Here is a 15,075-nt window from a genome sequence, read left to right on the forward strand (position 1 = left end):
TATGTTTTAATATTCGTTTTTTTAATTGACATATTGTATTCCCAATATATCTGCTTCCGCAATTGCATTTCAACATGTATACGGCATACGTGCTTTCGCAATTGATCTTTTCTTTGATTATGTATTTGTTTCCTTTTGGACCCATGATGTCTTTTTTATTTATTCAAATTTTACAGGCCTTGCATTTTCACACTTTTTGAAACCTCTTTGATGATCCGAGAGCCAGGCTTTCTTTTTTATTCCTGTAAAGTGACTATGCACAATCTTATCTTGAATCGATGGTGCCTTTTTATAGGCTATATTCGGTTTCTCATTCAAGATTTTTTTCATATCTGGATCTCTCAATAGAATATGCCAATGCTTATTCATGATTTCTGAGATTGCATGATTTTCTTTATGGTATGACAGGATAATTCTGATATCTGATGTTTCTATATTTTGTTGTCCATGCTTAGCCTGTAAGGTAGTTTCTCTTGGAATCTGTTCTGTCTTTGCTCTTCCCAGTCTTATATCTGTAGGTTTATAACCTCTTTCCAAGAATTTTTTCGTTGTTTCATCCATTCTTTGTTTGAGTTTATCCTCATCTGAGCAATTACGTTTCATACGTAAAAATTCCCCAAAGGGTATGCTTTTTATTAATGATTTTGGATGGAAGCTAGTTCCATGGAGTAGGCTGTTTGTGGCTGTAGGCTTGCAGTATGTTGTGGTTTTTAATTGGCCATTTTCCTGGTATACTTCAATGTCCAAGAATTGGATTTTTGTTTTGTTTACATTGAATGTAAATTGTAAGCCCTCCTTGTTGATGTTTAACATTTTTACATATGTGCTGAATTCTTCTGATGTTCCATTCCAGATAATAAACAAATCGGCTATAAATCTGAGCCATAGCACAATTTTTTCTGTGTACATTTCCATGTCTTCACTCCATGCAATTGATTTTTCCCACCATCCCATAGTGAGATTTGCGTAGCTTGGCGAAAATGAAACGCCCATGGCAGTACCGCACATTTGGCAGTAAATCTGTTGATCAAATATGAATATATTGTTCCTTAAGCACATTTCCACCATCTCCAAAAGCATTTTAGAATGTTCCAGATATTTGATGTCTCTTTGGTTTAGAAAGTATTTCAATGCTTTGAGTCCTGTATCATGATTTATTAATGTGTAGAGTGAGAACTGTATCCTCCTGAGGCGGAAGCCGGGAGTAAGTCTAGTTGTTTTTAAAACTTTGAGTGTCACAATCATTGTATCTTAAACTGTTTTTACCTTGTTCCTGGGCACTAATTAGGGCTCCAAACTCGCCTTCTGACAGGGATTCGTGGCGGTTCTTGGCGCCGCTGTAGGACCTGCTTCGCACACCTCGCACGCCATCACCGCTCGATCCCTCAGGCCACGCCCCCTTAGTGTGGACACGCCCCCTACCGAGACTATTTAAGGTCTCCGACTTCAGAACCAGTCAGAGAACTGTATCCTCCTGAGGCGGAAGCCGGGAGTAAGTCTAGTTGTTTTTAAAACTTTGAGTGTCACAATCATTGTATCTTAAACTGTTTTTACCTTGTTCCTGGGCACTAATTAGGGCTCCAAACTCGCCTTCTGACAGGGATTTGTGGCGGTTCTTGGCGCCGCTGTAGGACCTGCTTCGCACACCTCGCACGCCATCACCGCTCGATCCCTCAGGCCACGCCCCCTTAGTGTGGACACGCCCCTACCGAGACTATTTAAGGTCTCCGACTTCAGAACCAGTCAGAGAACTGTATCCTCCTGAGGCGGAAGCCGGGAGTAAGTCTAGTTGTTTTTAAAACTTTGAGTGTCACAATCATTGTATCTTAAACTGTTTTTACCTTGTTCCTGGGCACTAATTAGGGCTCCAAACTCGCCTTCTGACAGGGATTCGTGGCGGTTCTTGGCGCCGCTGTAGGACCTGCTTCGCACACCTCGCACGCCATCACCGCTCGATCCCTCAGGCCACGCCCCCTTAGTGTGGACACGCCCCCTACCGAGACTATTTAAGGTCTCCGACTTCAGAACCAGTCAGAGAACTGTATCCTCCTGAGGCGGAAGCCGGGAGTAAGTCTAGTTGTTTTTAAAACTTTGAGTGTCACAATCATTGTATCTTAAACTGTTTTTACCTTGTTCCTGGGCACTAATTAGGGCTCCAAACTCGTCTTCTGACAGGGATTCGTGGCGGTTCTTGGCGCCGCTGTAGGACCTGCTTCGCACACCTCGCACGCCATCACCGCTCGATCCCTCAGGCCACGCCCCCTTAGTGTGGACACGCCCCCTACCGAGACTATTTAAGGTCTCCGACTTCAGACCCGGTCAGAGAACTGTATCCTCCTGAGGCGGAAGCCGGGAGTAAGTCTAGTTGTTTTTAAAACTTTGAGTGTCACAATCATTGTATCTTAAACTGTTTTTACCTTGTTCCTGGGCACTAATTAGGGCTCCAAACTCGCCTTCTGACAGGGATTCGTGGCGGTTCTTGGCGCCGCTGTAGGACCTGCTTCGCACACCTCGCACGCCATCACCGCTCGATCCCTCAGGCCACGCCCCCTTAGTGTGGACACTCCCCCTACCGAGACTATTTAAGGTCTCCGACTTCAGAACCAGTCTGAGAACTGTATCCTCCTGAGGCGGAAGCCAGGAGTAAGTCTAGTTGTTTTTAAAACTTTGAGTGTCACAATCATTGTATCTTAAACTGTTTTTACCTTGTTCCTGGGCACTAATTAGGGCTCCAAACTCGCCTTCTGACAGGGATTCGTGGCGGTTCTTGGCGCCGCTGTAGGACCTGCTTCGCACACCTCGCACGCCATCACCGCTCGATCCCTCAGGCCACGCCCCCTTAGTGTGGACACGCCCCCTACCGAGACTATTTAAGGTCTCCGACTTCAGAACCAGTCAGAGAACTGTATCCTCCTGAGGCGGAAGCCGGGAGTAAGTCTAGTTGTTTTTAAAACTTTGAGTGTCACAATCATTGTATCTTAAACTGTTTTTACCTTGTTCCTGGGCACTAATTAGGGCTCCAAACTCGCCTTCTGACAGGGATTCGTGGCGGTTCTTGGCGCCGCTGTAGGACCTGCTTCGCACACCTCGCACGCCATCACCGCTCGATCCCTCAGGCCACGCCCCCTTAGTGTGGACACCCCCCCATCTACCCCTCCACCTCCCTCATAATCATGTGCATCTTCCGGTCGCGCAGCGGACGTGCGCAGCGGGCGCGCCGCCGGCGCGCCGAAGGCGCGCCAAAGGCAAGCCCGTCTGCGCCCGTCCGCGCCTCGCCCGTGCCCAGTGCCACCCCCCCTGCACAAAAAATCATCTATTCAAGAGAAGCCCTACTAAAAATCAAACCAGATCCAACATCCTGCACTAGATCCTTTGACCTGACCACCTGGTCTGGTTCGTGGACCTGCAGGTGCTGTAGGTACAGTCTAGGCTTCAAAGCAAGTAATCAGCCACCCGTACAAGCTAGGAATCTACGATGTGGACTGATCAATGTCAGGTCTATGGGAAAGCACGCCGCACATATATTCGATCTCATAATGGAGAATAAACTTGACTGTCTCTTTATGACGGAAACCTGGCTGACACCTAATAGTAACCCTGACATAACAAACTCCTTACCCCCAGGATATCTAATCTCTAGAGAGGATAGACCTTGTCAGAGGGGTGGAGGAATTGCTATTGTCTATCGCGACACCCTGAATTGCCAAACTTTCCTTATACCCGACTTCAAAGGGGCGGAAAATGTTGGCTTTGCTCTAAAAATATATGACTCTTTCACCTTTACAGGGGCCCTGATTTATCGACCACCTGGCTCACATACTGACTTCATTAATAGTATCGGTGAAGCCATAGGCAACTTAGTCCTCAAATCAGCCAATTTTACCATCCTGGGAGACGCCAATATACACCTAGACGCCCACTCAGATCAGGCTTCAATCTGCTTCACCGATACTATGAATGTACTCGGTCTGAAAACTCTTACCACCTCCGCCACTCATAAGGCGGGACACATACTTGACTGCATCTGCTCCAATATCGAAACACTTAAGGTAGATACCCCACAAATATTAACCTGGACAGACCATAGCTATATTCCGTTCGAATTCCCCGTAACATTTCATTCTCGGACTAAGAAAACCAACGACCTCCCAGGGTCTGACATGAAAGGACCCCGTTGGAAAGATCTGATAGGACAACCAGATTTCCTGATAAGAGCCTACATATCTAGACCGACTCTGTCGGGAGCCCCCGACAAAGACAGTCAGGCCTTTAAGGAATGGATCAACTCACTCATAAAGGGCCAGGAGTCCATCCTTCCCTGTTTGAGGACCAGGAGAAAACAGAGACCTATCGCCCCGTGGTTCTCTATCACTCTAAAAGAGGAACAACGGAAAGTTAGGGCTTTTGAACGAAAGTGGCGACTCAACTATACAGAGCATGACCAAGATTTGTACAAAATCGCCCGACGCCAATACCACTGGTCGATTAAAACGGCCAAAAGGGAATACTACAAGGAAGCCATTAACAATAGTAAGAACAAACAAAGAGAAATTTTCAATTTTGTTAATACATTCATTAACCCCAAAACTATGCAGAAAGATATCCCCCCCTCACAGAGTCTCTGCAACACTATTGCAGACTACTTTGAGGGAAAAATGTTAACATTGACCAAAGACTTCTCACAACCCCACAGTAATGAGGAGAACAAGGTCATCAACTCCGGACTAAAAACCAATACTTTTGCTTCCTTTCAACCGGTAAGCAAAGAAGAAACGCAGACAGAAATCCTTAAACTTACATCCGGATCTCCCTTTGATCCCTGCCCTCCGTTAGTGCTTCATTCATTAATAGTGGTTGTTAATCCATTCATCAATAGCATCATAAACTCTTCACTCACCCAGGGTCTGGTCCCTGAGGAATGGAAACTCGCAGCAGTCAAACCCCTGCAAAAAAAAGCACTACCAGACCCCACTACCCTTACAAACCTCCGTCCGATCTCCCTACTCCCAGCCTTCTGTAAACTTACAGAGAAAGCTGTTAACAAACAACTTACTGCCTTCATGGAAAATAATAACATCTGGCATCCCAACCAAGCAGGTTTTAGAGCCCAACACTCCACAGAATCAGCCCTAATCTTTTCCTCCGAAACCCTCCGTGGAGCATTAGATCAGGGAAAGAAAGCAGTCCTGGTTCTATTAGACCTGTCCGCGGCGTTTGATACGGTGTCCCATGCCATTCTATTAGACCGTCTAGCCGCGGCAGGAATTGTTGGAACCGCATTGAACTGGATAAAAAGCTTTCTCGTAAATAGGAGAAAAGTTGTGGTCTTAGGACAGTACAGATCAGAGGAAAAGTTAGTAGGATCTGGAGTCCCTCAGGGATCCTGCTTAAGTCCTACACTTTTCAATATATATATGGCCCCACTAATCACTCTTATCTCATCCTTTGGCATAGACACCATTGCATATGCAGATGATACTCAGCTCATTCTGATACTGGAAAATGATACCCAAGAAGCCGAGAGAAGGCTCCAAAGCTGCCTTACCGCCACGTTCAGATGGATGAACTTGAATCATCTCAAGTGCAATACTGGGAAAACAGAAATCCTTCCTTTTGGCAAGGATAATTTTTTCAATCCCTCATTATGGTGGCCTGATGATGCCATTGCTCCCCCTAGCACTGCCTCCTCAGTCCGTAATCTAGGGATCAAATTTGACCCCACCCTGAGCTTCAAACAGTAAGCCACAGCCGTAGCAGGGACCTGCTTCGGAATCATTAAAGGGCTCAGGAAATTCTACGACCTAATTCCCCTTTCTGCAAGGAAAACGGTCGCAGTAGCCCTCATCACCTCCCGCATGGACTATTGTAATACCCTATATGCAGGGACTAACAAAGAAGTCCGCCATAAATTACAAATGGTACAGCATGTGGCTGCCAGACTAGTACTAGGGTGGAAAAAGAGGACCTCAGCTACGGCAGCAATGAACCTCTTACACTGGCTGCCCATTAACAAAAGGGTGCTCTTTAAAATTCTATTGATCACCTTTAGGGCTTTTAATGGAAAGGGACCCAACTACATACTAAAAATGTTCAAACATTATAACCCCACGCGATGCCTCAGGTCTCAAACGGCCAATCTTCTTACCATTCCTAAGTTCAGACTCAAGACTAAAGGAGGAAAATCCTTGGCAGTACTTGGGTCCAAGGCCTGGAACCTTCTTCCCTCCTTTCTCCGTCAAATCTCCACAGAAGCGACTTTCAGAAAGGCCCTCAAGACTTGGATTTTTGATCTACCAGAATGGGAGTGCAAAAATCTAGTCTAATTACCTTCCGCCTGGATCATCATCAGGATCTGATTCTTCTCTACAGCGCAAAGATGCTCCCTGGAGTGCAACCTGCGCTTTATAAAAACCCCATTACATTACATTACATTACATTACATTACATCTATTGTAGCTAATAGGTAGTCTTCTTGCCAATGGATTTCATTCAAAATTCTTAGAAAATCACCTGTGTCTTTGATATAAGAACTTAGTGTAGTTACCATCGGTGCCAAAAATGAGTCAACATATTTTGAGAGGGGTTCGTAGAGACTCCATAGTATTGGTCTTCCAGGTGGATCCATTAAGGTTTTATGAATTTTTGGCAGGAAGTACATCGTTGGTGTTGTAGGATTATCCTTTGTCAAGTATCGCAATTCGTCAGGGGTTAATAGACCGTTTTCTGATCATGTTTTCAATTTGGATTGTTGTTCAATTGTCAGCTGATTTGTAGGATTTGTTTTTAGCTTTTTGTAGTTTTTGATCTCATTAAGTTGTCTTGTGGCCTCTTTTTTATATTGGATTTTGTCCATCACCACAATATTTCCCCCTTTATCTGCGGGTTTTATTTCAAGATTTTCATTTTCCATCAATTCTTTCAAAGCTTCTCTCTCTATTTTTGTCAGATTCTCATTTTTCTTTCTTTGTTTATTTGGTAGATATTCTAGATCTACTATTACAAGATCATAATAGAGGTCGATCTTGTTGCCTTGAGTGAGGATTGGGCAGAATTTGGATTTGGGTTTGAAGGATGTTTTTTCTCTTCCAGATGTTTCGAAACCCAATTGTTTTATAATCTCCAATTCTTGTAATTCTTCGTCTTGTAAATTATGTGTGAGATCATATGCTGTTTTTATTTCAGATATTTGATCTATTGCAATGTGGGGTGATGAGTTTATTGTGTTGCTTGTTGTCATTGGCGTTGCAGCCTTAGGAAATTTTGCAAAATATTTTGCCAATTTCAGCTTTCGAACGAATTTATAGGTTTCAATTTTAGTTTCCACTATATCATGATGGATTTCCGGACAGAAGGTCAGGCATTTGTTGAGCAATGAGCATTGATTTTTTGTAAGTTTGGTTTTTGACAAATTTACAATGAGATTGTTTTCTTTTTCTAAGTTATATTTATTATTTATTTCTTTGATTTGCTGCGTAATCGGTACTGGTTTGTGTTTCCTGAGGCTTCTCCTTACTTTTCCACGTTTGATGACTCCATTGGTTTGCCTCTTCCACGTCCGCGTCCTCGGTTCTGTATCTGGCTCCTTCCCCTTCCTTGATTTTTTCCAGGCCTTTGGTCTATGTATAACAGTCTCATTTCGTCTAAAAAAGACGTTTTTTCGGGAATAGATTGATTTTCTCCTTCACTTGCTTCTACATATGATTCACTCACAGTGGTGTCTGAATCCTTTCGTTTATTGGGATTTGTTTTTAATTGTTTTCTTATTTGTACAAATCGCTTCGCAAAAGTGAAGATTGTTCCCATTTGATAATCTCTCTCATCTCTACGGAACTTCCTTTGTTTTCTTTCTTCAATCTCTTTTTCATATTTTTCAAATATTGACTCCATTTCTGTCCTATAGCGTCCACTTTCTTCTTGTTTTTTAAAAGATTGTAATTTTTTCACTGAAAAACCAATGTTTACAGGGATGTTCTATTTAGGAAATAACATTTTTAAAACCTTAGAAATTCACTGAAATAAACAAAGGTTACAGGGGCATTATAGTTAGGCTGACATTTCACTCATAAAAAAAGAGAGAGTCAGCAGTTATAGTTAGCTCAGCTAACTAAAACTCGTGCCCCTGCAATGCACATGACCTCACATATTACATCCCTCATGACATGATCAGTCACATCACTGATGTCATCACTTATGACATCTCAATTGACATCACTGATGACATCAGCCACAGCAACTCTGAAACACCCACTCACGAACCCATTTCAGTGAACTTCTATGTTTTTTGAAAATCGATTTCCTAACTATTGCATTCCTGTAACCTGTGTTTTTTCAGTAAATTTCTAAGGTTTTTTTCAATCTATTTCATAACTATAATGTCCTTAAAATTGTTTTCTCTATTTAGAAATTGACCATTACATATGCATGGTGCACCACTTATTGTTGTTTTTGTCATCTATTAATTTAAAAAGTACATTAATCATCTTATTTCAAGATATTTTTGCTTTTCACAATGACGTCGCGTTTGCCAAGGGCACACAGCTAATATTGCATTGTTTGACAAAGTGTAAAACGAATATATATACATATTTTACATAATGTTTGAGTGTAGCTGTTCTATAAGATATTGATTTAACGTTCCCCTTTGTATACATTTGTCAAAAAAAAGTACATCAGAAATACATTTTCTTTGTTTGCAGCAATACTGGTGAAAACTCCTTTAATATCTGTATAACACAGTGTATAACTATTTCAGTTGAACCTGTGACTGCATACATCACTGTATCCGTAATTCTTTCATTCATTGTATAAGTATTTCAGTGGATCTGTGAGATGATGCATAAGTCTATCAATGGCTCTGCATGACTGTCTCAGTGTATCTATGACTGACTGCATCGGTGTCTCAGTGGATCTATGATTGGTTGCATGAGTATCTCAGTTGATCTTTGAGTAGGTGCATGAATGTCTTTGTACATTTGAAACTAAGTATATGACTATCTGAGTGGATACATGTGTGTCCAAGTAGGTGCATGAGAGGGTGAGTGAGTGGGTGCATGACTATCTGAGTGGGGCTGTGAGTCATTGAATGAGTCTCTCAGTAGGTCAGTGACTGGGAGAGCAAGTGTCTGAGTGGTTCTGTAAATGGAAATGGGTGCATGGGTCTCTTAATGGGATTGTCGGGGAATGCATGAGTCTCTGTGTGTATCAGTGACTGGGTGAATATATCTCTGAGTGGGTCTGTGAGCGGGAGTATGAGTGTCTCAACGGGTCTGTGAGTGAGAGCATAAGTCTTTGAGTGGGTGAGTGAATGGCTGCATGCATGAATGTCTGAGTGGGTCTTTGACTGGGGGCGAGTGTCTGAGTGAGTTTGTGAGGGGGGTGTGAGTCTCTGAATGTATAAGTGAATGACTGAGAGCAGAGGTCTCTTAGAGGGTCTGTGACTAAGTATGTGAGATAATTTATGAGTATGTGAGTGGATGTATGAGTGTCTGAGTGGATATATGAGTAAGTATATGAGTTTCTCAGTTGGTCTTGTAGTGTGTGACTCTCCGAGTGAGTCTGTAAGTGGATGCATGAGTATCTGAGTGGGTCTTTGAGGGAGTGAATGAGTATCTAAGTGGGTATGCAACTAGACGTATATGTGTGTGAGTGGGTATGTGAATGGATGTATAAGGGTCCTAGTGAGTTTATGAGTGCACACATAAGTCTGTGACAGTGACCAGCAAGAATGTACAAATAATTTTTTTTTTTCATGAATATCACATGTGATCTACCATGATATCGCCATGAAATATCTACGACCATCGCGAAATAGCCACAAAATATCCTTGGCCAGAGATATCACTATATTGTTTGGTTTTATTTCTCAAAAAGTGCTGAACGCATTTGACAACAAGTTCCTAACGAACCCCTTTTTCATGCCCCTATTTCTCAGTCTTGATCAACCCCAATCTTTCTGACATACAGAACCTACTTTGACACTTTTTGGGGAACATTTAATGAAGATTGGTCAACTGGCGCAAAAGTTATAAACAAGCCAAAATAGGCTTTTACAATGGAAACTAGGTCCTAAATATAACTCCATACTGGCAACCACAAGTTACTAGAGCTATTCTTTTTTAAAATAATTGTATATATGTGATATATGCTCAGTGAAAATAAATTACTCTTAAATGAATGGACCTATCTACTGTCTTCTCACGAGTGAGATCAATCAATGGCTTCCAGATGTTAAGGAGAGTAATGCAATTATCATTAATTCATATATTTTCTTCCATGATCAGTCAAGATCAAATGCTCTTCTGCCACATTTACAATAGCAAGCCTCTGCCTTTCTTTTGTTGTTGAACAATTGTTCATCTAATAAATTCAAGGAGCTATATCAGTTTCTTCACACTAGATTTACATAAGAAGCAGGATCACTGGCTTTCAGCATGTAAAAGATCTTTTGTAGGACTAAGAAGCACTTTAAGAACACTTGACTCCTACTTCTTTTTATAACGTTTTCTTCCAGAAATTACTAATTTTGTACAAGCCGTCCACATATGAAGCACCTGCTATTTTTGGCTGTATGCTCTCTTGAAACATTCTGATGGATTTTAGAAAACTGTGTGGAGTTCCAGTGGGAGGAACGGCCACCTACAACAGTCACACGGATGTGTTCTTTGTGCTGGATTGATTTTGCCAATTTGGGGGTACGCCAATTTTTTTTATTTTGGCATATGATGATAATCCCTCACCAATGTTGTTTTCCTTACTTTATTCATAATTTCTGGATGACTATTTCTCACAACTTGTTTTCTTCTTCATTGTACTCTATTTATATTCAGGCAGAAAGATTTATTGAATTCTGAGAAGGCGTCTGGACAAGTAAAGATTGTAATTCATGAAGAAAAAATTCCAGTACACAGTTTGTTCTTGGTTGTTTTTCTATTATCTGACTCCTGAGATTCATAGAGTCAGTACAGAAGAGACAGCCAACACGTGTTTCGCCCCCTTTACTTGGCCATCCGGCCCAGGGCTTCCTCAGGGCGTAATAATTCTTTTTAGTGCAGGACTGGATGGTCCTGAAGTTCAAGCTTCAGCCAATCTCAAAATAGTCACGGCTAGAATCCCAGGTTCGTTCAATCGGATCAGTCGGTAGCAACTCAGTATAGTCCTGGATGGCCATGTAAAGGGGGCAAAACACGTGAGGGTCTCAAGACTGATATTTGAAATTCCTAAACACAATCAACCTCAGTGAGGATCTCCAAATTGCATGGGCTACTGGTGAACAAACGTATTAGCTTTAAGGCTTAATGCATTGTTCATAGGGCGGTGCAAAATACCGGGCCCAGAGGACTGACATTGATGTTCCAGATATATATCCCCACTAGACAGCTTTAGTCTATCAGCTACAATCATGTAGTTGTTCCTAAATTTAGGAACACCTGGTGGTGAGGTTGGGCCTTTTAGGCTGCAGTATAATGGTTGAATGTTGTCTCTCATCAGTGGTTAGCAGGAACACAACATCTTTCGCAAAGCTTTGAACACCTTTAACTAATGGCTAGCAATTTTCTGATTGGATAACAGAATTTTTCTTTCTGCCTTTTTCCTTCAGAACTCTCCTTCTTTTAGTGACTTAATGCCTTGTTGTAAATGGCAGCTTTTCGTTTCAATTTCAGGTATATAGATTGGATTTCATTTATAGTACATCATATTGGCCAAAACATATTTTATCAGTTTTCTTTATCATTAAAACAACATTTAATTTGAAAAAGGATTTGAATACTTTTTAGCAATATATGGCTTGAAACTAACATTTTGCCTGTACCTTATGCAGGATAAGGCATCATTATGACTCCATATTAATTTTATGTCTAAGTCTCCTTTAATAAATTCCACATGTTTCCTGGCAGATTAATTTAATGATGTTAATTTTCTTCTGAATACTGCAATACTGCAAATGTGTGTCGGATAATCCCAAAATAATGATTGAAGACGTCTTTGAAACTCTAAGATTGTTGCAGACATGTTTGTGGAGCATACATGACCTGCTATAGTGAACAGCAGGCCTGGACGTAGTGGGCGTAGTGGGGCTATGTGGAGCAGCGCATAGTGTGGCAAAATCTACGCACACTCACGCGCTCCGTGTAGCCCCACTACACACCGCCCGTCCTAATTTTAAAATAATTTAAAGAAGGTTAAAAAAAGCAAATAAACCTCGTTACCTTCAGCGCGGCGTCCCGGGGTTCCCTCTTATTGCTGACGGTAACTTCTTCGCGAAAATATGCGCATGTGCGGGCGTCCGCACATGCGCATTTGCGTGAAGAAGTTACCGTCAGTAAGAAGAGGGAGCCCCGGGACGCCGCACTGAAGGTAAGGTGGTTTTATTTACCTTTAACCTTCTTTAAATTATTTTAAAATTAGGGCGGGCGGGAGGCGGGTGGCGGGCAGCTCTTCTTCGCTACTGTGTGTGCGTAGCGCTGCCTGCTACGCCTACTTCAAAAACGGCAAAGCAGGCAGCGCTACGTGCACTCCGTGGGTGAAGCGGAGCACGACGCCCAGGGTTAGTGAAGAGAACAGATTGAAGGGGGCATCTTCGGACATTTTGTGGACGGTTCTTTTGCAGTGCAATGTCTTTAAGTAGTGTTTGCACCTCAACCAGTCTCTTTGTGCATCTACGTTTTAAAATGACCTCCTGTCACATTTGTCTATATTTTTGCAATTATTTGTGTACGTCAAATACAAATCATAAAAGGATTTTGTGATACACCATTTACTACATTTTACAAGCCAAGTCACGCCATTAATTTTCACTGATGTTTAACTGCCTTTCCGTTTTCAACATTGCACTATTTTGAGCTTTTCTTTTTGAGACTTTGCATTATCAAACTCTGTTATACTGAGGTGTTGTCCAATCAGTTGGACTGAGTTCTCAAATGCAACGTCTTTTGTGTATGAAGCCGAAGATTCCCAATCGTCCTTTATTTCACCAAGAATCTTTTACGGATGGCAATGCGGATTTGTTTTGTTTTCATGCTGTAAACTACTGGGTTCAATGCCGGTGGTATCACAAGACAGGCACCTCCCATCAGCACCAGCAGAAGAATTGAATCCTTTTGCCCATACCTGTGGGCTAATGTCAAACCTATAAGTGGGATGTAAAATAGCAGAACAACACAGAGGTGGCTCACACAGGTGTTCAATGCCTTCAAACATTCAGCTTTCATTGACTTGCTCCCAACTGTCTTCAGTATCATCACATAGGAAAACAAGATAAAGACAACATCTAGAGGGTATGTGGCGAGGATAACGATCATGCCGTATATGTTATTAATGGTTATATCGGCACACGCAAGCTTCATCACATCCGGGTGGTAGCAGAAGCCATGAGATAGAGCATCATCGCCACAAAATGGAAGCCTTTTTAATAGTAAGGGTACAGGTAAATGAAGCGTCACACCTCGGATAAAAGCAGCCAGACCTATCTTTGCAATTAATACTGGGTGCAATATAGTGTTATATCTCAAAGGGTTACATATGGCAACATAGCGATCAAAAGCCATGGCAACCAAGATGGCGGATTCCATTGAGCACAGCGTATGTAGAAAGAAGAGTTGAAATAGGCATGCATCAACATGTAATCTTCTGGAGTCAAACCAAAACACACTGAGCACAGTGGGTGAAGTAGAGAGGGACAAACAGAGATCAGTAGCTGCAAGCATAGACAGTAACAGGTACATGGGCTCTCTGAGCTGGTTGTCTACTTTTATAATGACCAAAATTAGGCCATTGCCTAGAATGGAGAGAAGATACACCAGAGTGAGGGGAAGAGAAATGTAGATGCTTGTATAATCAGTCCCAGGAAAGCCCATCAAAAGGAATGACCGAAGAGTTATGTTGCTGGAGTTTGCAGCAGGCATGATGACCTTGGAGATATCTCCTGAAGGATCTACAGTTTGAAATGAATAGAATCAAATTAAGCCAAAGTAACATTTTTAATTTCTATACCAAGCACATGCGATGGATACACATTACATCATTAATGTATACAGCTTGCCAAATCTAGCTGTTCTGCAGTATGCTTGCAATTCATTTTTTCAAGACATATATCATAAGACTAATTTATGAGGCAGGAGAAACCCAAAACATATTTTTTTCATTCCCATTGATAACCAAAATAGTGCCACTTTAGAAAGTAGCCAACAAGAAAACTATGACTAATTATTAAAAATTAACAATTATTTCAGTTGACTAGAAGAATGCTTTCTTAGTGCCCAGTTTGCTTTAATAATGAGGCAGACACAGAAGTGGTGGGAATACTAAACTGAGAGTCATTAGCGGCCCGGAGCACTTCATTGTTTTCAATGGAGCACTCAACATTTCAATGTTCTAATTGTAATAATGCTATAAAGAGTTTACTGTATAAGGCATCCACAAGAAGGTAAACATACTCTTCTGAAACGTGCAACTGAACAAGTGTTGAAATGCTCAGCATCAAGCAGGAATGTTTGTGGGTCAAACCTCATAGAAGATAAAGACAAGAATCAAGGAGAATTCAATTCAGATATTATAATTAGAATCAAATATATCTTGTTATTTCAATCAAAGATAAACATAACATAACCAAGTTTTCAAGTATTTGAATGACTTCACAAGAGGAGCTAGTAAAGAGGACTTGTTCTAGGTTCTTTCCTGTCCCTGACTGCGAGAAGAAGGAAGCAGAAGTGCCAATAATTGGCAGACACAATAAGAAAGTCATCCAGTTAGACACCAAAAATGTAGAAGCCAGGAGGTTCTGCATAGCCACTCCTGTCAGAAGAGCTTAGATTCCTGTCAACGTCGTTTTCTGGGTCTATATCCTGGCTATACACAGGTTACGGTGGACTCCAGATTTGCATCTTCTCATTCTGTTACTACCTATTCTGTCTCTCAAAATTAAATGAAAAAGTGGATTTGAATGATTTTGTTAGGGGTCATGGGGGCGGCAGATCCAAAAGATGGGTGTATGCTATTTACAACGAAGTTTGGAAATTATCTCAAATTGAGGCTGCTTCCAGATTAAGAACTATTGATCAAGCTAATTTGGAAAAAGTG

At 41.7% G+C, this 15,075-nt stretch overlaps 1 protein-coding gene across 1 annotated transcript; it reads right to left on the reverse strand.

Annotated features, from left to right (window-relative positions):
- Nucleotides 1-12,962: 12,962 nt before the first annotated feature.
- LOC146806191 (olfactory receptor 51G2-like) lies at nt 12,963-13,901 on the reverse strand. The gene has a single exon (XM_085620605.1). It carries the CDS (start codon nt 13,899-13,901, stop codon nt 12,963-12,965), a length of 939 nt encoding a protein of 312 aa, XP_085476731.1.
- Between the last annotated feature and the right edge of the window lie 1,174 nt (nt 13,902-15,075).

Source organism: Triturus cristatus, chromosome 8, assembly GCF_964204655.1.
Source record: "Triturus cristatus chromosome 8, aTriCri1.1, whole genome shotgun sequence".
NCBI classification, from domain to species: domain Eukaryota; kingdom Metazoa; phylum Chordata; class Amphibia; order Caudata; family Salamandridae; genus Triturus; species Triturus cristatus.

Coding starts and splice junctions, on each gene's coding strand:
- LOC146806191 (XM_085620605.1), bottom strand. CDS start 13,901: ATGCCTGCTGCAAACTCCAGCAACATAACTCTTCGGTCATTCCTTTTG.